The sequence below is a fragment of the Denticeps clupeoides genome, chromosome 8, assembly GCF_900700375.1.
Source record: "Denticeps clupeoides chromosome 8, fDenClu1.1, whole genome shotgun sequence".
Lineage (NCBI taxonomy): Eukaryota > Metazoa > Chordata > Actinopteri > Clupeiformes > Denticipitidae > Denticeps > Denticeps clupeoides.
In genome coordinates, this window is record NC_041714.1 from 16,080,961 (window position 1) to 16,104,294 (window position 23,334).

Sequence of the window (23,334 nt, forward strand, 5' to 3'; positions counted from 1 at the left end):
GGGGTCCTCGGTTATTACATGAACATGTTTGTACATGTGATGTATTGACGAGCACACTTTTAAGTCACTCAGAATGACAGTTGAATTCTGGTTGACTGAAATAACAAAAGCGGGTAATTAGATTCTCTTCTTCAAGCGGCTCTTCCTTGGCTATTTATGTAAATCCTGATAGTGCCATTTTGAAAATAGGGGTGTGGTACTTCAGTCCTCCCCTCTCAGCCAACTGTATGCAGTGATACTGATACAGACACTCAGACAGGTGGAGAATTAATGGCTGCTAACTGGCCTGTTTGGGAGGGGGCGGGTTCTTCTCCTCTCATTAGGTAATAGGACGGCACATGCATCACCAGATGCTGTTTAATTAACCTTTATGATGAGGGAACGGGTCTCGTTTTTCACCTTCAGCTGTTGGCACATCTCAGACATCTGGAGTCGAGCCCCACCCCGTGTCGGAAAAAAAAAAGTCAAATAAACAACATTGACAGGCACATGATGGCTGTGAGGACTAAATTACAGACATCTACAGCATCTCTGTTTCTAGACCCCAGAATCCCAGCCAGGTTTTGAAAGGCCACGATGGGAACATTACTATCAAAACAGGGAACACATATTTAAGGTTATTTTTTAACCCTCATAGAATCCAACAATGGATTCTATGGGCTGTAGAAGTGTATGTGGCGGCCGCTTCTGCACTTTGTTCCCCTGGAAACGATGGCACTGCCACCATCAAGGACACGGTGGAACCAGCGATCTGAGGGGCTCTTGCTAAAGTGTCCCTCGCAGGGTCTGTGAGGTCTGTAGGACGAACTGTAACACCGCATCCCGTTCGCTGTGCGAGAAAACGCAATGGTGGTAGAACTATGGTGAAGTTCTGCTGAACTCCAGCTCTGTTTGCACAATGTGTGTGCTTGTGTGTGTCTCTCACCTCCATGCCCCCATGCAGCTGGTCCATGTGCTCGCTCCCATTCTCCGGAACCACGTCGACAGATGCAAACGGGCGACTCGCCATGAGCTGCCGCTCCCGCATGAGTTGCTAGATGAGGAGACAAGAGAGACAGAGCTTTAACGCTAGAGTAAAAGAGAAAGAGCGTTAATCAGGTGATCACTCAAGCCCAGGAGCTGGACCGGACCACAGGGGACCTCCACGTATGAATAAGAGCAGATTAATTCGTCCGTTCCACATGATTACAAGATCTGAAGTGAAAGGTGGGAGGGGAAGAAAAAAAAAAAACCCAAAACGTCAGCATCTCAGATGTCAGGCAGAGAAATTTCTCTCGCAACATGAATGACAAGCAATTACTCTGCGATTGATTGTGCTGGTATCAGTATTCCAGCGCCGCTGGCTCATTAATTATGCATCCTGCTTAATTTTCCCCGGCCATTGAGGGCTACAGCGTTGATAACGTTTCACCGCTGCAGAATGAGAGAGCCGCGCTGGAGTCCTGTGTGTCTTTATCAGTAGCATGTTAATGCACCATGTGCTTGCGAGTGTGTGTGCGAGTGTGTGTGTGTGTGTTTATAGTGTGTTCCATTTCTACACTAACTGTGGGTCAGCTTGTTCTATACCAGAGTTTGGAATGAATGACGAATCACAACGCTGCGCTGCAACATGAGATTTTTAATGATGTTCCAGCTACATTTTACTGCTGCCATTTCAGATTGTTATGTCAGAACTACAGAGATCAATCACACAGCTTATGACACACATAAAACCATCACCTGTGGTCAATGAACGTGAAAGTGATTCTCATTGTGAAACACTGCAGCCCAGCACACGGTGACACAACGAAATGTGTCCCCTAGGAACTGTAGGAACTGTCATGACCAGTGTTATAGTGACTGTCAAAACCACTCAAATGCAAAGACAAAGCTTCATTAAAATGTTTTAAAGCCCGAAGAACAGTTAGATGTTCATATTTGTAGGACAAAACAAAAATGTCCCATGAAAATTTAAGAAAGGGAACACAAAGATGAAAAATCCTTCAATATGAATAAGATAGCACATCCTACAGATCCCGCTGCCACACACAAAGGCACACCACACTCATTTCACAATCTTTAATAAAAAACACTTCTTCAGAAGATGCCGCAAAGACTGAGCTCAATGACATGTTTTGTCTCAACACGCATGCTGCTCCACAATGCAGGCAACAAGGTAATTAGTACCAGGGTAGATAAAGTAAGAAATGTAAAAAGAATTCCAGCAGTCTGTGAAATAGTGCCTGAGTAATGTCAGAATCCCGCCCCTCCCCTCGACTGAGCCGCAGGTGAGGCGTCCATCACTGGCGGTTAATCGATAGTGTAAAAGTGTGATGGAATCGCTCCTTTCTGCGAAGGGATCGATGGCTGAACGCAGGCTCGCCGTCCAGGTACCAAGGACAGACCCTGATTGCTATTGGGATTTCACAGTGTGCCAGAGAGATGCATTAAGCTCTAATTGTTCCCAAGATTAGTATCCAAAGCGGAGATTTTTCTGCTGTAGCTCACACCCCTCCACACTGGCATACAGGGGACAGGAAACTAAAACGGCGTGATCACGAGCCAATCTTTAACGGGGCATCACTGATGTCCAAACACAATGGATTGTGACAAATTCTATTGCTTAGGCACATTAGACTGTAGACCACCTTAGAGCAATTTTGGAAAGGTGCACTGTAACAGAACATCGCCCCTTCCAGTGAACTGGTGTCAGTGCAGGGTTGGTAATGATTTGTCCACGAGAAACAGTCCAACAGGTGTAATGGCAATTGGAAATAATAAAAAAAAAAGTCCATAATTGTGCATTGAAAAATTACAAAAGTATCAGTCATTCATTTTCAACGGGCTTCTCAACCCAAAATAAATTATTGCTACTTGTACTGTTTCAGTCATTATTAAGTGAAAGTGTCATTGTGTCATTGTAATGCAGAGTACAGTGCATAGTGCACACAAAATGTGTCCTCTGCATTTAACATGATTTGAACGTGCAACTTTTTGGTTTAGAGTCCACTTCCTACGAACTAGCAATTAGCAGTTCAAGAGTTACTGATATTACAGGGTCGTAATTGTTTGCAGAGCATATCTGCACAGTGCTCTATCAGTTAGGGTAACTGTACTGTTTCACAATGAGCATATGTAAACAAGCCAAGGCAATGCAGGGCTCAAATGAATTAAGCAATAAAAAAGTTTGGTCCATCATCACATCCACTGGGTTGTGTTCACAGGAACCTGATGAATTATTCATGCAAAAAAAAAAAAAATGCACAGATAAGACCAATGTGCGTCAGACAGAAATCATAAGAACACAATCATGGCACACAAATGAAAACTCCTCACAATGCAGGCAGCCCAGTACACAGGAAATTGAGTTATGGTGTGTGTGTGTGTGTTCACGTGCCAGGCACATATGCCAAATGATGAGCCAGAGAAGAGTGGATATTGTTGGGGCGGCAAATCATATTGCCTGTCTGAAGCAGCGTGAACACTGAGGAGGAGGCCTTCTACTGACACAGTGTACCGAAGATGTGATGAAACACCGGCTGGAATCACAAGCAGGAGGACGAGAGGACAGGGAGTGGAAAGGAAACTGGAGTGAGGAGAGATTGAGAGGAACGATGGAGACGATGGAGTGTGGGATGAAGAGGTTATAATTCCCTGCTCTCTTCGATCAAACGTGGCTAATATTTGTGCCAGGTCATCATCCGCTGCCTCACCATGTCTGAAAATATACTACACTTCAACTATAGTGTGTGTGTCTTGAGGAAACCAATCACATGTTAATATTGCTCAGAAAAGTTACAGTGTGTAAAAAAACGACTCCACATAACAGTGAGCTTTGGTCCAGAAGACATCAAATCAACTCATCCTCGAGCTCCAACACACACACACACACACACACACTTCTCAGAAGTAGAACACGAGGGGTTAGAATTGGGGTGAAACGTGTTATTGTTCTTGGTTTAAGCGCATCTTTTAAAAACCTTCCCCCTGTGGAGCGGCGGAGCGCTGTTTGGGCGATGTGAAATTGAGATTGATCGGCCATTGATTTTCCCACTGCCATCATGTTGAAAGCTCAAATAAAAGGCGTACAATATCAGAAAAAAAAATCATATAAATAAAAACACTCATTTTTTTTTTATGAGTCGTGCAAAACCCCAAAGCTCCATCTGGCCGGCATGCTACATCTTAATTGGAAATTTCTTGCCCTTTCTGGGGGAAAAAGGAACATATACTGATTGCAGAAGTGGGTTGACCATGGCAAGCAGTGATAAAATGTCGAATTCTCCACTGTACAGAAAACGTACCAATTTCACAGTAAAAAATACGGAAAGACTCCCCCTGTAGTGATTTGCCCGGCCGAGCGTGCGGCGCATTAAACCAGTATTCCGGGAAACCTTCCTCCTTTTCCTGGAAAGGACTACAGTGATATAAAAAATGTAAAATATTTAGACATGGACAAAGTGCGTGAGGTCAGGAGGTTTATTTATGTACCTTCCTACCTCTGCCCGTAATGAACCTTGAACAATTCCGATTCACAGAGGGCCGCGGCACAAAAACCCTGAGCGGAATCAACAAAAGCAATTATAGTTCCTTTCCAAACAGCACCATTCCGCTCAAGCCACACTGGGTGCTGAAATAGAAAGTCTGCGGTGAGCGGCATGGGGAGTGTGATTAATTTTAGGCTTTGTAAGTCGCCGAGATTGTGGACAGAGTGGCTTTGTTACTCTGAGCAGGTCCGGCTAATAGGCCTGGCTTTGCTGAGAACAGTACTGTCCAATCGTAGATGCCGACTGAGTATTTATCAATGCCTGAACATTCGTGTCCATTTCATCTCCAACAGTGCTGCTCGCACAAGCTAAGTAGCGAATAGGAGCATTTTTGTCCCAACAGTCACTGGTACATGCTGAAACAGAAACTCGGACCCTCAGACGTTTGCAGACTGACTCTGGACCAATATTTGGTTTGCATTAGTGGATAAATGGAACGCTTTACTTGACAACTGCTGTTCCAAAAGATGCACTTTAGGTGGACTGGTGATGATATACATCCTGTTCCTGCTTGCAGACATGGATACATGTTCTGACACTGCACAAACCTATTGACATAGGTCAAAGTTCATGAATAAATATCACACCATTCACAAATATATTTCTTGATTCAGCAACAAATGTGACAAGATTCAAAAATATAATTTATGTTAAAGATGTAACAAAAAAAAATTTTGTTATGCACAAATGTCATTGCAGTTAAATTTATTCCCAAACCAATAAACCTGTTTTTACACAGCACCTTATATATTTGTGAATACCCTTACATTTATTTGTGGATTTTTGAAACTTTCTGACTTTTTTCAAATGCCGCCAATCAAATGTCTCCAGAGTTTACAGCCAATCACATCAACTGATGATCGAGAAGTTTCATAACATGAATTGGGACAAAAGTCATAAATATAATGCAAAATTCTGTTTTCTTGTGGAAGTAACTGTATTTCTGTTTAATTTAACTGAAAGTTTCCCCATGCAGAAGCTCCAATACATTCAAAACTCTGCAGCTGATGTGAGTGGAGAATGGGAATGATGCTCCTGTTTGCGCACTCCCTTCACTGGTTTCTCATCTCCACCAGGATTGAATATAATGTTTCCCTTCTAACCCCCATAACAGGTTTTTTAAACCTGTAGCCCTTTGAGATCTTGTATTAAAAAGTGCAAAATATATAAAATGTATAAATAACTATCTCCATAGAAACCAGTCAGATATGAGGTTTCAGGAAGTGACTACATCTAGGTAATTCAAGTGCTGTGATTGATTTCTAACAAAGAACAACTGGCTGATGAGGGAGACCTAAAAGGAGAAGGTGGTGGTGGGCATCACATATGAATGAGACATATGACCAGTTTTACCAATGTGAACTCAACACAAAGTTCGAGCAGATGGCCGTGTCTACAGAATGCGAAAATTGAAAAAGAACCTGATGGATCGTGACTTTTGTCAACCGCTCTGAGTCAGCTGTGAACGCTGACACCATGTTAGCAAGAAGTTATTTAGCATACGAACCCCCTGATGGGAGTGCAGCTGACCTGATGGACCCAGTTTCTGAGAACTCTTCATGCATGGTCCTACCTAGGAATAAAGATGGTTCTACCTTATCTAGTTAATCGATTCCAGAGCTGAAGCCATTTCTCGTTTACAGAGGTGGGCTCAGACGCTTGCCTCTCCAGAACCTCACAGTGCACCGAAGAGAAGCACTAAACCGCATCAATAGCAATTACAACCATGTAAATATTTGATTAATGAACCAAGAGCAAATGAGTGTTTACAACAAAAACATTAATTTCGGCATTATTTGCTTCTGCCTCAGGACAAAAGAAATAATAAATGAGTTCACAATACATTTTAATAAACCAAACCAACCCAGGGGCCAACCGCTAAATGAGGCTGAGAAAGGAAGAATCTGTAATTATCGGGGAGAGCACTGCTGCACGTTTAGAGGGATTATAAGATGTCTTTCAAAAAAACAACAAAAAAAAAAAGAAAGTAGAATGAGGAACGGAGGTCGAGGGTTCTTAAAAACATTTTCAGCTGGCAACAACGGGGATGCACGAATTCTAGTTCAGAGCCGTCCGATATCTTAAGGTATCTTGAGACATAGAGACATGACATATCAATGTGGAATTTACTGCTATTGAAGCATCTGGCCAAAAAAGGGTCTTCTAAAAAAAAAAAGGAGCTCCTTACCAATTCAACAGCATAGATAATGACAACAATGCATGATGCCTCATACAGTCTGGATATAGGCTTTGTTTTGTAAAATGACTCATTTGGTGAATTTAAAGCAGAACTTCAAGAGCTTTGAATGTTTCCTTTTTTAAAGCCCGGGCCATTATTTCTATTAAAGTGGTCTGAACCATATTTAGCCGGCTATGACGTGTACTTCTACTGGAATATGTTTAAGTATCCGTTTCAGAAACACGTTAATGAATATTCGTAACTGGCAAAATGCTTTTATTTTCCTCATTTTGATGCAGATCCCTAGTTTACAGTTTGCAAGTGTCAGCCATTGGAGTTTGTGTCTGGATGCCTCATCACATCTGGATACCTTGCACGCATTCCTTCACCAGGAGGTTTCCCCTTTACCACTTTTCACATAGCCACAGAACACTGGAATGTCATCTGACTTGGTAGTGGACTGTTTATTGGCCTCATGCGTCTCATGTGTGTGTGTAATTCTGCCAACTGCATTAAGAACCAATGCGTTTCAGAAACCTTTCCCTACATTTCTTCTCCAGATGCATTTGAGTTCCAACTGCTGTGAGTAATGGCTGGAGTGTCCGTCATGAGTTACAGCAAAGGTAAGAGTGGGAACCTGCGGGTTTATAATGAATGGTTGCTGTCAAAGTGAATTTCTGGGTCTATGATGAACGTGTCCAAGAATGATCTGTTGGTTCCTGAGGAACACTGGAACACTGGCATAATAAAAGAAATGAAATGGCTCTCCTCTGAAGCCAATTTGTGATAATAATGTACAGATTCACAGTGCTTATGAAAAGGCAGGGAATTACTGATCTTGCTTTGTGGACTGGGCACAAGATTAAAAATGGTAATGGATTCTGGCCACAGCCTGGCAGGTACGTGCTGAGAACTTTCCAGCTGTTTGTGAAAGTTTGTGTTAGAAAAGTTCTCCTGAATTCCAGCAGTGTCTTCTGTCTGCTATTGTCTGAATGGACCTTCCCAATCCCAACACCCCCTGAGAGAAGTTGACATGTTTTTGCAAATGACGTACTCTATGAAGGTGGTCATCTTACTAAACACCTAGAGATGTATCGCTCTACATTTACATTTTACATTTACAGCATTCATCAGACACCCTTATCCAGAGCGACTTACAATCAGTATTTACAGGGACAGCCCCCCCTTGGAGACACTCAGGGTTAAGTGTCTTGCTCAGTGAAACAATGGTAGTAAGTGGGATTTGAACCTGGGTTTTCTGGTTCATAGGTGAGTGTGTTACCTACTAGGCTTATTACCTACTAGATAATTTCACTATTTTCACCTCGCTAATAAAACTGACAGTGAAAGTCAACCTACCATATATTTTTATTTTTATTTTCAAATGAGATGGGATTGTGATCTTCAAAATAGACGGCTGGGATTGCGAATGCAAATATGACGTCATGTCGACTTGTTGACTCGACTTTGAGTTAATTGACGGATAAGGAGAAAAAGTATTTGACAGCCACAGATTGTGCAACTGGTCCCACTTAAAAAGGTCTGTAAATATCATTATTGGTACACTTCATCTGTGAGAGACATAAGGAAAAATGGAAAGAAATTACATTATAAGATTTTGTGTAAGAATTTATATGTATAATGGTACAGAAAATAAGTACTTAGCACTCAAATTCTTCAATTTGACACTAACGCTAACCACTACTTCAATATGAAGCATGGGCTCTGGTGAAGAAGTTGAGGGGGGCTGCAGACACCTAAAGCAGGTGACCCTTTTCTTCCCCCTAACATAGCCTGTGACCTTTCCCACATCCCCCTTCTGGTCAGAGCGACTCCATCCACCACCAGCACTTTCACAAGCCGTCCCGGTTTCCTGTCTCCATGGCAGGTGTGGATCCCTGGCGCTTTAACGAGTACGTGTCTCACATCAACTTGTGTGAACACTCGAGGCTACATCATTGTCAGTGTGTGAGCTTGTACTCGGTCCATGTGAAAAAAAGTGGGGGGGTCCTGTTGCTCGTCATGATCCGAAATGTCAGGATTTCTTAGTGACATTTCATTTGGACATCTCCTACGCACATCGCTGCCTCTCCTAAGGTCCAGAATAACACCACAAACGGTCTGCTCAGTCAAAAATCTTTTCATCGCTGCAAGGGACCCCCCCGCTGCTGACCTTCCTGCTTCAAGAAGTGCCCATGAACTTTAAACAACAGAACGATCAGCCAATTACAATTCATAAATATAAGTTACTCTTTCAAGAACACCCACCGTCGCCAGAGCTCTGACCGCCTGGGATTGTTGGGAGGCTGGAACATGGTTAACAGGTGAGGGCAGAGAAGGTTACACGCTCACATCAGCAGCAAATCGGCGCAGAGGGCAAGAAACATAATGACAAACGATGACGTGCTGTTCAACACCACCACGCTAATGGCTGGTTTGTATTCAGATTTAAGGCACCGCTCTTTCCAGAAGGCAACATTAATCTAGCTCCCATAACGACAACAGATGCCTCATTTTCTGGTGAGTGACTTGAGTCGATGGGCGGCTGCAGAACGCCGCGCTCATCATTTCTACATGGCGACATGACCGACAAGTCTGACTGGTGATTGGCTGAAGGGCAATTATTTCGTCACCACAAAACAAGCAATCTCGCGATCCGGGGAATACGTCTGAAGGGGTGACTGCAGTTGTCTGACATCTCTGTAATGGTGTGCACACGGCGGGATAAGACAAAAGCAATTAGCAACAATAACAGCACATCTGTCAGATGCTCGTGGCGGCAAGCAAAACAAATACTTGACGGGACGACGTGTAGATTTAGCAGAAGATGTGATGTAGAAAGAAAAAGGTATAAATAACCTTTCTACTGCAGTTCCTGCCAGTTCAGGTAGAAATGAAAAGTGGAAGCAAAGTAGCCTAGTGGATAACACACTCGCCTATGAACCAGAAGACCCAGGTTCAAATCCCACCTACTACCATTGTGTCCCTGAGCAAGACACTTAACCCTAAATTGCTCCAGGGGGGGACTGTCCCTGTAACTACTGATTGTAAGTCGCTCTGGATAAGGGCGTCTGATAAATGCTGGAAATGTAAAATGTAAATGTAAAAGCCACCGCTTAATGCAAAAAGAAAGCCTTCAACTTAACATGGCTTCAGCTATGGCACTATTTGCCTGCTGTGGAGTTTAGGCAGAATCTATATCGAAAATATTAATCATAATGCAAAATTGGCATCAAAAAAAGATGCCAAAATACATGACATGGACAAAGCGCAAAAAAGTTCTGTGAAGATTTTTCGCAAACATATCCAACAATACTTGGAAAGGGAGAAAATATGATTTACTAGATGTTATGCATTTTTTGCTATCGTTAGAAAACATATGTGGGGCACTACAGCTTTGCTGGTTTTATTTTTGGCTGAACATAAATGCATTTTTATTTTCTGAAATTCATTCTGCCGTTTTTTTGTTGTTTTGGCAACAGGCCAAAAACAAGAACAATTTCAAAAAACTAAACAATAAATTTCACTGAACCGCATGCTTTTGTTTAGCTAAATGTATTTTATGGCAGGAAATGGATGCAACTGTCTGGAATTTGGCCAAAAGTACAAAAAAAATTTTCAACAAACAATGATCACCAATTGGAAGTATTTTCAGGATGATGGACAAACGCAGTGTCTCATCTACCTAAATACATGACCTGATTTCCTGATCCAACAACAGATCTGAGAAGGTTGGCAAGCATCTATATCTGACCACCCACCACAGAGAGTCAAAGCTTTAGTTACTCACAGAGCAACGAAATCCCAAGAGTTAAAAAAAAAAACATAACATCAAAAGAGGACGTTTAATAATCAATGAAATCAAGAGGGACATGTCTAATATACCATGAGTACAAATAGGACTGGAACAGGACACTACGAGCCCATCCCTTTCCACACCACACACACATACACACAAAGGGTAATAAACTAGACAATACAGAGCACCATTGAGACCTTGTGGGTAACAGATGTGGGGTTGCTCAGCTGAAGACATAGAAAATATGCAGAAAACCTCAATGATGACCAAGAATAGGCCGATGACCAATTATGTAGAAGTTGTGGGACATCAAAAAACATCACGCCTTGTGCCTTCATCTCCTTTGGCATCGGGATTTTCTGCAATGGCTGACGAAGACCAAACAATCGTGTTTGTAATGTTGCTTCCTTACATAATGTAATGGTATAAATACATACTCATAATACAAAAACTATATCTGCATTCACTCCGTGTTTCATTTTTATAAGGGTCAGTTTACCGATAACTTTATTACAACAACATATTTCAGCTAGGTTGTAACTATAACGTAATTACTTCAGTATGTGCCATATAATACAATACATGTACTAATTGCACATTTCTATTAGATACTCGGCACAAAAACAATATTTAAATTGGTGATAATGCAACTATGTCTTGACAATATGAATAATTTATGTCTAATCTACAGCAGATTCCATGATTTAGTTTTATATAAAGAAAAAGCTATTCTTATTAATAATGGGAAGGAGTCATCTTTCACACAATGACAACAATGAGTAGAAAGGTTTCGGGTCAAAACACAGCTATTGAGGCTGATAATCATCTGATTCGCTCTACCTTGGGAACGACCTTATTACGTTTAAGGAATTAAGGGCAATGATCGCCTCTCGCTGTCTTACCTTCAGTGCTATTAGAATTTCAAAGCGCTGTTCAACTGTTTGATCTTGCAGCCAAAAGGACAGCCATAAAACTCACCATCAGAACATGCCCCATTTCATCCAGCTCAAATGTTTTATTAACAGCAGTCGGAATGGCTGTGTTTGTGCTTTTATGTGCTCAAATCACTCTGTGCGTTAGCATCATGCAGTTCTCCTGAATCAAGAGACCGAGGCGCCGTGTAACCCTGGTTCTGTCATAAACAGTCGTGGGGTGAAAGCACCTCTCGACCAGGAGCCACTTTATCTGGCCAGAGAGGCGCCGCCGCCACCTGACCTTCGAGGATGATTGGACGCTGAGTGACTTTGCCCAAAGTGTCCTTCGATCAGAACTTCAGACAAACATACCCAAGAAAGAGAAGAAACCTCTGAAAGCAATCACTTTTTTTTTCTTGGAGTGCCTTCCTTAAACTTTTCAATCATTGGAAATTAGAAGATAAAAACCTTTTTTTTTGTCGGCATGCTGGAGGGCAGAGTAAACAGATGATCTGAATTCGGAGAGCTGCGAGACAGAGTGCGGCGAATTTTAATGAGCAAAGCACATCTGCCCACATTAAGGGTTATTGACTTTAATTCTGTAGATGAATAGCACTCTCTTTTGCTGCAGTCACCGCAGCCGTTTATTTCCATGCATCAATTACAGGACAGAACAAGAATATTGGTTGGGCCGCATTATCAATGTCAGCGCAGGCCGACCAGAGGAGAAACGAGTGTCAGCAGATGACGTGAAACGAGAAGCAGCACTTTACCAAAAACTCTAGATGCCACCAGCATGAGCACAAAGAATAAAACTAAACATCAATATATAACCAGTGGCCTGTGGCAGGGAGGACTGTAAGAGGACGCAGGATAAAAAGATAAGAAAATAATATTCCATATCACATCCACTATATTGTGTAATCATCTTTACAGTAGATATAGAAGGTTTTTAAAAATGTGCTAAATAACTGTTATTAATGGGAGATGACATGAATGATAAAATATGATATATTACGATATATTTCTATTCCCTTTGAACACAAAATAAGTAAATAAATAAACAACAAAAGCAAACTATATATGAGTAAACTCAAACTATATTCTGCAACAACAATGCAAGCACAATCAATCAATCAGGATCTGGTCATGAGTGTCTCATCCACTATACTGGACGTGGCACAGCCTGCAGTCATCCAATATGGATCTGTGTAATTCCACCATAATGCCATCCAATTCATGCAACAACAATGCAAGCACAATTATTCAAAGTCGCACTGATACCTTTATGTTTCATTTTTAAGTTTAAAGTCAGGAAGATGTGCACAGTATTCCTTTATTATCTAAGAACGTTCTTTGATTTTAATAATTACGTGGTTCTTAAAAATGAGGGAAAGTCATTAAACACTTTAAAACAGTTCAATAATTCAATGATTAAACAGTAAAGTATCTGGAAAAATACCTGAATAAAGAACACATTGGGTCTGAATGCATAAAACAAGACTGGGTGTGTGGCAATGAGGGTCAGTGTGAGGGACAGTGTCATACTGATACTTAAAGCTGCCTCCACTTCAGTCAGCTCCCCTTCACATTGCCCCTGTCAGAGCAAATTGGTTCATAAGAACCTCTAATTAGGCAGAGTGTTGGTCAGCAGCAAGTTCTTCACTCGCACATTCACACATTCACTCTCATTTTTTCTGCTGCTTTTCAATCACGGACTATAGAGCCCAGCCAGTGGTTGTTTTATTTTATTTAAGTGTTGAGAGAGAGAGAGAGAGAGAGAGAGAGAGAGAGAGAGAGAGAGAGATATATATATATATATATATATATATATATATACACACACACACACACACACACACACACACACACACACACACACACACACATACATACATACATACATATATATATATATATATATATATATATATATATATATATATATATATATATATATATATATATATATAAACAAAATAAATGCACTGAAACCTGTGAAAACACTGTCACTCACCTCGCGCCGCCGAGATGCCCAGCACGTCTGTTTGATCTTCCACACCACAGCAGCCACCAGCAGTAGCGACAGGAAGCAGCTATGATGAGGGGGGGAGGGAAAAGAAAAGTCTGTTTAGATGGGAGAGCGCAGTTAATACATCTTCAGGCAGCAGTTAAATGGATCGAGACTCGCAGCAGCTCGCTGAGGGAGTTCGCTGAACATCAAAATTTTTATCCTAACAGGGAGAATTCTTAATCTCTTTCTTCTCTGTCAGACTGCGCCTAGACCAACTCAAAAACTGACGGCCTATCAGAGCGAGAGTATGTTGTTCCCAATAATCTCAGGAGGACTGCGCTGTGGGCGCATAATGAACTGTAACCCCATACTGGTAAAACATGCAAGTAACGCAAAAGAATAAGGGCAGTGTTGCAGGAATGGCAACAAAATTAAAACAATGTCCAGAGTAACAAAGGGAATGCAGATGATCTTCACAGTATTCCACAATTCTTCATAAGCCATGGTGTAGTTCTGCTTCCTTCCTATATGTTTTGTTATACACAGGTAGATGTGGAGCATAGAAATATTAAGAATTTTGAGATTTAACATTAGTTTTAAAGTCAAAGTTCAATTCACAATTTCTATTTTTGTATTGTTCATTAAATTGTGCTGTGACAAAGGTGTAAAACATGTCTGGGTGCTAAGTACACTATATCTGAAAATAATTTGGGTATTGGGAGTTAACATCGTATTTTTTACTGTATTGGTGAACATGGGGGCGGTTTTAAAGTAATTGTGCCAGGGGAACGGCAATTTAGTTGCATAACGTTTTTTTTTTTTTTTTTTTTATCCGAAAGCAGCTTCACAGACAACAAACTGGTAACTGTTAGTTACTGTATGACAGAGGAATCTCAACTTAGCCTCTCACAACCATTTGTCACTGGGTGGTGTGATTTGGGTGAAACAGCACCTCCTGCTGTCAAAAAAGATTTTACTGCCATGGAAAACAATGCTGCTTCAATAAGTACTTTCCTTAGTTCTGAAGCCAAGACTATACGTGCCAAGAATTTACTTTAATAATAAAGTGAAGTTATCTGATGTAAGTGTATGTGTTTCAATCATTATGGCCACCAAAGGGTGTCAAATTTCTGTCGATAAAAAATAAAACCTGTATTAAGACAAGTTTCATTTAATGTTGCATCGTGCTGATACCCGGGATATCATTCACATTTACATTTACAGCATTTACCAGACGCCCTTATCCAGAGCGACTTACAATCAGTAGTTACAGGGACAGTCCCCCACTGGAGCAACTTAGGGTCTTGTTCAGGGTCATAATGGTAGTAAGTGGGATTTGAACCTGGGTCTTCTAGTTCATAGTCGAGTGTGTTACCCACTAGGCTACTACCACCCTATATCAATATGCTGGACTTTTAGCACCATAATCAACCTGTGTTTATTTCACAAGTGAAATAAAATCACCATCATCACTGCGTGCTGATTAATTCCACAAGATCCCAGTGTAACTTAAATGAAAAACATTTATTTGTATATACAGGTCCTGGCTCTCAGGATAAATAGATTTATCAATTTAATTACCATAATTAATAAAGTGTCAAGTAAAACATTAGCAAACGGCATGAATCACCCAAATGTTTTCCTAGGAATTCCTGAAAGATTTAATCAAAGTGTTTTCCAGGAATAACGTTGATGTATCACTAGTGCCCAGAAAAGTGAAGTATAACTCAAATAAACATGCAAAATCTCTCAAGCTTGCGTTTTGCATCGAAATTAAACTCTTCCCTCTGAAGGGGGCTGATTCGTTACACTGACATCATGAAATATTCACTGGTAATATTTGCTCAGAGCATCAACACAGCATGTAAAACAACAGTTTAAAGCGCTGAAGTAGAGTCCAATGACTTTTGTCTCACAGAACAGAATAGGGCAGGTCAGAAAACATTCTGAAGGGAAGAAGCCAAGAGCCAAATTAGTGAAACAAGCTTCCTGAAGGCCATTCTTTGAGACATCTTCCATGTGGTAAGAGAAGGGCTGCAGACAACCTGATATCCCCCCTCGGGGGTGTCTGAAAGTGTGGTGATAGGCACACATTATTAAACATTGCCGGTGTGCAGATATGTGTGCATCTGTAAACATTTCCAGTGTGAAATTAATTTACAGTTCACACAGTTAAAAAGGAAGAAGGGTTAAAAAAAAAAATCCCTTTAATGCTTTCAAATGCACAACCGTCTTGGGGCTCATTTGAAGATAATGCCAACTGGAGACAGGGAGTGGGGAGGTGGGATGTACACAAACTTGAATGGCTCGATTAAGGATCGGCATCTCAGAACACTCCCACTGATCCATGCCCTCTTTCATCCCAAAGAGTAAACAGGATTCAATCCCTCGCTCTGTAGCTCCCCAATTTTAAAGTGACACCGAAAATAAAACAATTAAAAGGGTCCCTTGCCAGTCTTCCAAGCCCTTTGGAGTAGCTAAACGAAAACAAAGAATGGAAGAATGAGCAAAAGAAACCACATAAATGGAGAAAGACAGTATGATTCAGTGAACCAAAAGTAGAGAATCAAGGTAATGCCATAGTCGGGTACAGTATTAAGAAGACAGAGTACATTGGCAGTACTGAGCCAGAGCTGGTGAAGTTAGTGAGTTTCTGTAAAGTGAAATGTGATGCCATTATATGGGTTGAGTAATGACATGGTGCTGGTGAAGTGCAGATATTTCTAAGGTAGAGTTAGTGAGGTTGTGTTAGAGCAGTAAAGTTATTGTGTTTGTATTGGGGAGGTTGAGTTATGAGATGGTGTTAGTGCAGTGCAGATATTTCTGAGGTAGAGTTAGTGAGGTTGTGTTAGAGCATTAAAGTTAATGTGGAGGGAGGTTGACTTAATGAGGTAGTGTTAGTACAAAGCAGATATTTCTGAGGACGAGTCAGTGAGTTTGTGTTTGAGCAGTAAAGTTAATGTGATACCATCAGGGCGGTTGACTTAATAAGGTGGTGTTAGTGCAGTACAATTCGAATTGTTTGAGCCATAGTATATGACTTCTGTAGTAGATGACTGTTGTCCACACATTCTCCTCCATATAAATACTTCACCACTAATTAATCTGACACATGCCCAGCACCATCACATCCCTCTTGAAATTCTTCCTCTTCACACAAAGATGGCCACAACCTCTGTGATGCCAGCCTCTTATGAGTGCTCAATTTGCCCTCACACAGGACAGGAAAGGTAAGTAAATGAGTGAGGAAAAGGAAAGTGTGTTTCACCTAATGACTCGCAATTAAGCAAATAACCCTCCCTAACAAACAGCCCATTTCCTTAGTCACTTAAAGAAGAGTCACTAGCAGGCCCCAGGGCAGGAAGAGCAATCAGTTTCTCTCTCTATCACACACACACACACACACACACACAAAAATACATTCTCTTTCACTCAGTCACTTACACACAGCCCTGTCTGTGTGTGTGTGTGTGTGTGTGTGTGTGTGTGTGTGTGTGTGTGTGTGTGTGTGTGTGTGTGTATATATATATATATATATATATATATATATATATATGGGAATTTAGAATTTGCTTTACTTTTGATGCTTAAAAATAATTTTTAAAATCCATACTAAAAAGTTTATTGTAAATAAACCGTAGCTCAACTACGGCCATTCCATTCTCTACTGACAGAGAGAGAGCCAAGACAGATTCGAGTGGGAGGAGCAGGGAATGAAGGCAACCCATCAAGGTAGGAGAGTATGGACAAATGAAAAATTAAGATGAGAGAAGGTCAAAGGTTTCTCCCTCATCTAAAGATGGTAAAGTGATTTCTGGGGTGTCCTTTTTCTACAGGCCACAGTAAAGTCATGGGGGCATCTCCAACCAACCTGCTGAGTTGTCATGTCAACAGGTGGACAAGGTGAAACCAGAACTGAGCTTTAGCGAAGAACAAACAAATGAATCAAGTTGATAGAGCAGAAAACAAATGTTGGAATGTTGTCTTTATGCAATCAAGTCAAGGTAAGCTGTGGTTTGTCTGTGATTTGCTATTGACATTTGGTCCCTACTAAGATAGGAACACACATGCACGCACGTACACCAGCAGGGCACCAAATACACAAACGAACTCATGCAAGCGAAGCAAATACATTAAGATGAAGAAGAAGAAAAAATGATGACGAGGCGACAGTTTAAAAGCCATCACTATCAGGCGAGTGGGCCAGTGCTGAAAGCATGTTTTATGCTCGTTGTTAAATCCTTGCTGGTGATTCAGGCTGTGGCACGTCCCGCCCACTCTTCCACCAGCGGCCAATTTTGCTAACCGAGGTGTGTGTTGAAAACCCCCCGGACGGTCACTCTCAGCGCGGGGTCAAATCATTTTAATAACAGCCCTCAGACACAAAAAGCTTGCTTACACATTCAGGCGCCACTCTTTTTTGTGAGTGGGGAGGTCGCCACACGCTCATTAGCAGATATGTGGGAAAAGACTTGTCATTTCCAGGCCGTCACTCTCTCTGGAAGCACGACCCGTGTCAAAAACAACCTGTGGGAACACGGAGGTGCGGATGCATAACGGAACGACATTTCATCATTCCCGGCACCTTATTTTCTGGTAAACAGAAAAATAGCGGCGAGCCATAGGCGTACAGGCTGATCTCGGGGGAGATATCTTAGCCGACTCCAGCTCATAGCGGGGTGGTGTGAAGGCTGTAGCCTACAGGTCCCTGAGCTCTCGGATTCTTGGACACGGAGAACGTCTGGCAGTGGCAGTGCCACCGGCCACCGCTGACTGGCGCCGCTGACCCCATCAAACAGCATTAGCGTTAGTCAAAAGCTACCGTGTGCCACCCAGGGCAGAGGAAGATTATTAGCATCATGACTAGATGTCCATTGCAGACACCAAAATACTTGACAGTTCAGAGTCGCCAATGACACAAATGGGCCAAAAAAAGTAAGGAGGGGATGTAGGCTGATGCATGGCTTCATGTTGATTAAAAAAAGAGCCCGACACACCTTATTCTCACCAGGAACCTGGTAAGCCTTGATTAATGGCGTGTGGACGTTCTTGTGACTAGATGAGAGCTGCAGCTCATTTCACAGGCCAATAAACACAGAGGATTTATATGCAGGATTTCTGTAAACCTATGCTGGGACAGTCAAAAATTACATTACAGTGTCAGAATCATAGGGCTGCATGATTAATCGAATTTTAATCACGATCACGATATTGGAAGACAATTGTCGGCACTATTTGCATTTAAACAACCAACCAACAGGGGGCGAATTAAAGCATAGACTGATTGGCAACCTCATATTGTGACAGAGTGACACATGCGGCTGCATGTGCACCTACAAGAATGTGTCCCTCATTTGGAGTTGGAAGCGTATGCAACCCTAACAGATTTATACACCATAGATATACACTAGATGTCGCATTCACCTTCTCAGCTGGTGTCAATACCACCATCACATTAGGATGGGGTTCGAAGCTCATTCAATCACGCTTCTCTGACGGTACGAGCAAAGATGCCGGATTTTGCGCCACATGCGACTACAATAATGAGCAAACAACAATTCAATGCATAACATTTCAGTAAGACTTTTTTATCATCTTGTATGTTAGTAAAGTTTTTGTTATTCATGTTACAGACCAGAGCATCTGTCTTCCCATAGGAAAAGCACAGCTTCTGTTTTGACACCTGTATATTCTGCATAGTTAGTTCATTGTCTATAGTTCTTGACAAATCTATACAAAATGCCTCTGTTCATAGACATGCCCTCTATATTTATGTAAATGTAAATGGATGTTCATCTTTTATATGAAATGTAAAAAAGATTTTCTTTAATACAGAAAACGTTGACAGGCTTAATTTATCGGCAAAAATCATAAAGCCTTGTTCACTTACTGTTTGTTTAAAACAGTACAATAAAAATGTGTTTTATGTAAAATGCTGAATAACCGTGCTTAATAATCATGATTACAATACCGATAAAAATAATCAGGATTATCATTTTGCCCATAATCGTGTAGCCCTACTGAATCACTAATTGTAATTTATTACAAATAATTATTCTATTAATTCATGTAAGGTTCAGATAACATGCTATACTGATATGGGGGAGTTTTAGGTTTTCATGGGGCAAATAGGTTTTCATGGGGCAAAAACAATGCAGATCCAATTGTATTAGCCATGGCCTTTTTTCCCTCATTATGTTGCACTGCAACATGCCTGTCTAATTAAGCCAATAAGAAGAATCGTTTGGCTCCTCTAAGAATTCAAAATGGAACAAGCTTTCCGCCCCAAACACTCCACATCATGTCCTATGCAACCACTCATTCGTGTATTACTCATTTATCTACTCACAAGTGAAGCACTCAAAATAATGGATTTTCTTTCACGTCGATATTTAAACAGTTGAAGGTTTTTTTTTTGTTGTTGTTGTTTTGGGAAACAGGTCTTTCCATTAATTTCCAATTTTACAAAAAATGTATTAATGTGTTCTGGACAGAATATGACAGTAGGCAATCATTGATGTCTGCAGTGCTTTTTAAGCCATTACTGAAGTTATCAGTATCATGTACAGTCCAGTAAAGTGCCGAAAATGACTGCTAGGAAAGACCTGCTGACAATGCATTTGAGAAGCACTTTGATGACTGGTCTCCATCAAGCCTTTTCTGGATGTTGCAAAAAAAGAAAATGCTAGATTTACTACATCAACCCGGGCATCCTTTTTTCACACTTTAAAAAGAAATGTCCAGCATGAAGCCACTTCTCGGTTCCCTTTCATCATTGGTTTTTAAAAGTCATCCACATCTTGTAGATCTCTCCAAGTGAGATTTGGTCAAGACTATGAACGTTTATCTGCTTTAAAACACATCGCTACAGAATGGCTTTCAGCACTGGTTGAGGATTATACACTAGTTTTAATGGGTTAATAGTTGCTAAATTAATTATTGCTGTACATAAATATAAGATACAAAATGTTCATTTGTATGGTAGTAGCCTAGTGGGTAACACACTCAGCTCAGACCAGGTCAGAGGTTCAAACCCCACTTACTACCATTGTGTGCCTGAGCAAGACCCTTAATCCTGAATGTCTCCTGGGCGACTGAGGATTTGACTACTGATTGTAAATTGCTATGGATTAGGGTGTCCTATAAATACCAGAAATGTGAATGTAAATCCCTCCTCATCTGACCAGTGTTGAAAGCCACTCTGATCATTCAGCTGGACCCTCACAACAGAAATATGCAGCCAAGCCACACATTTTATTCAATCTTTTATCAAGTGCAAAGTCATAAATCTTCAGGATCCTCAGGACCCCTTCATTAACATTTTAAGAGTCCCACCTGACTTTTATTACCTTCATAATTGAGCATGAGGGTTTGTACTTTGTTTTAATCATAAATCATGTTTGTAATGCAAACAGGTGTACTGCAAAACCAAATAAGCCATTTTGTTTTAATACATTACAAAAAAATGCTGAAAAATGCAATGTATTATTAACTCTGTATCAATTAAGTCCAGCATAAAGCTGAAGAGAGAAAGAAGAGAGACGAGAGATCACATAGTTTCTGCTGGTAATGCTGATGCAATTAGCTTCATTAAACCAAAAGACTTCTGCATGATCACTGTTATAAACCTCATTTTTTAGAAGCAACAGTAATGCATTGCTTATTCATTATAAATTTAAAGAGTTAAGAGAGACAACAGACAATTGAACATTTCATCTCTTTTTCTGCAAGATCACTGGGGCTGAATTAAATTACATTTTCCCATTTGCCTTGAAAGAGCATCAAGCGTGTTTTAAAGTGGTCCTTAAAAGCTTCTGATTGCCAAAGTTAAATGTAATTTGTTTCATAATGAACGGCAACTGCTCCACTGCTCCGAGTGTATTTGACGAACACACCTGCGAGGGTCCAGAGCTCGGGTTCGATGCAAACGCAAACCGGCATTTTCTTTTTTTTTTTTTTTAACTCTACCAAAGCTTGCGCATAATGGAGGTGTTAAATAACTATAATCTACTCAAGTGCTGGACCCCCCGCGGCCATCTCCGCTGGAGAGGAGGGCGGAGAACGGCAGTGAGGATGTTTATCGGCTGGGTGCAGATTCCTGCACCTCTGTGTACAAAGGCCTGCAATGAAGTTCTGACCATGGGTGTGGCCAACATCTTCACAAATTTTTCCACTTGTTTATGCTAGTATTGTCCGAGTACCAGGCTCACATGCTAGTGCAGGTACAGCATACATAAACTGTTTCCACGTATAGATGCGAGCAACGTAGTGTCGTTCAGACAGCTTCCAGGCGGTTGCTGAAGGAAAATGTTGATTGTGTGAAGATAAAATGTCAGCGGTGTGGCAGATGCTTATTGCTGTGACATGACCATCCGCCACTTCATTTTCTACTGTCATGGCCATCACTGTGTTTGCTGAATTATGTGAGATGATGGACATAACTAAACTAATGTAGTGTGTTTGCATGACCAACCGCCAACAGATATAGTGGCAACTGTATCATTGCACTTTAGAGGAAAAGAATTGAATGCAATAACAGATTAAAAGCTCTTTAAATTTTAAATATTCATCCGACTAATTAGACAACTATTATTATTATTAGCCAACCAATAATAACTCTTCACAAATTATTCCATTGAAACATTCAGGGGAATGAGGTCACAACAATGATTCTGCTACAAAACCAAACTTCAGCTGAACCACACAAGGTCACAGACGTTCATGAAGAGATGATGGCAGCGTTATCTGAATGCTTAGCAAACCACCAGCAAGTGTCGGACGGGGACCATGACCGGAGAGCTTTCAGGATGACACTCTTGATCTGCTCGTTTGCACAATGTGAGTCCAGTGCCTGGAGACACCCGAGACAATTAAGGGTCTTCAGCGTTGGCAGCTGCCTCGTGCCAACTGCCTCAGTCACCAGTCTGTCGCTAATGCAAAGAGACAGGGCACGGACAGCACTCCGCCCCAACTGGGGAAAATGGGACGAGGCGGAACCAACGATAATTCACTTGCCATTGATTTTAATATTGGAACAGAGAGGTGGGCCTGAGGGCCTGAGGAACTGAGGTGGTGAAGGGGTTAAGGGATTCATTGTGAAAAAGTGAGAAAAGGTGATGGAGTCTTTTACTCACCTGAAAAACGTCACAAAGAACTGAACCAGGTCCATGATGCTGTTGTGTTGAGAGAAGGCAATCTGTACAGAGACACGTGCAGACACAACATTAGAGAAATATTATATAAAACTGCGTTGACATCATTAACACCGGCCTTTAACCTTTAGAAAGTGTAAGGAGACTTTTGTGAACATACCTGCGTCTAATTAAAATTTTTAGGGTTAAATTTCCTCATCACACCCTCCACTGCATCTGTTGAGTCTCACATGCCGAGCAGAGATCTTTATGGGGCCCAAGCAACAACACCAACACCCTCCCTCTTGCATCACCCCCCCACATATTTGTCATAAATAAAAATGTTTTTGTGATTTATGTGCATTTTGAGCTTTGTGCACTATTGAAAAAAATATTCTGCCTTGGGACAAAGTGTGTGTGTGTGTGTGTGTGTGTGTGTGTGTGTATGTGTGTGTGTGAGGGGGGGGCTTCCTTTGGTTATCAACTCCACATGGGTTGAAAGATGCATTTTAAAAAGACACAAGTGTTGGCATGATCAAATTAGCCCAATAGACCCCTCAAAAAAAAAAAAAAAAAAAGAGCTGCCTCTCCTCTCAGAAAGCTAACAAATACCTAATAGCTTTGTGAGGAGGCAGCCATGTACGGGCAAGAGCCGCCAGTTTCCATAGAAACAAACCAATTCCTATAAAAAAAGATCTGAAAACAGATAGAAAAGTACAAGTGTGAACACTGCACACAAAAAATCAACAGCAATAACATGTCTGTTGACCC

At 41.2% G+C, this 23,334-nt stretch overlaps 1 protein-coding gene across 1 annotated transcript in view; it reads right to left on the minus strand.

Moving 5' to 3' along the window:
• atrnl1b (attractin-like 1b) overlaps positions 1-23,334 on the minus strand; it is a 78,613-nt gene that overhangs the window by 12,827 nt on the left and 42,452 nt on the right. Inside the window, exons 25-27 of the mRNA XM_028988762.1 lie at positions 22,567-22,628; positions 13,436-13,514; positions 926-1,033 (exon numbers count right to left, since the gene is read on the minus strand). Of these exons, the coding sequence (XP_028844595.1) occupies positions 926-1,033; positions 13,436-13,514; positions 22,567-22,628 (249 nt within the window). The remainder of the gene's footprint in view (positions 1-925; positions 1,034-13,435; positions 13,515-22,566; positions 22,629-23,334) is intronic.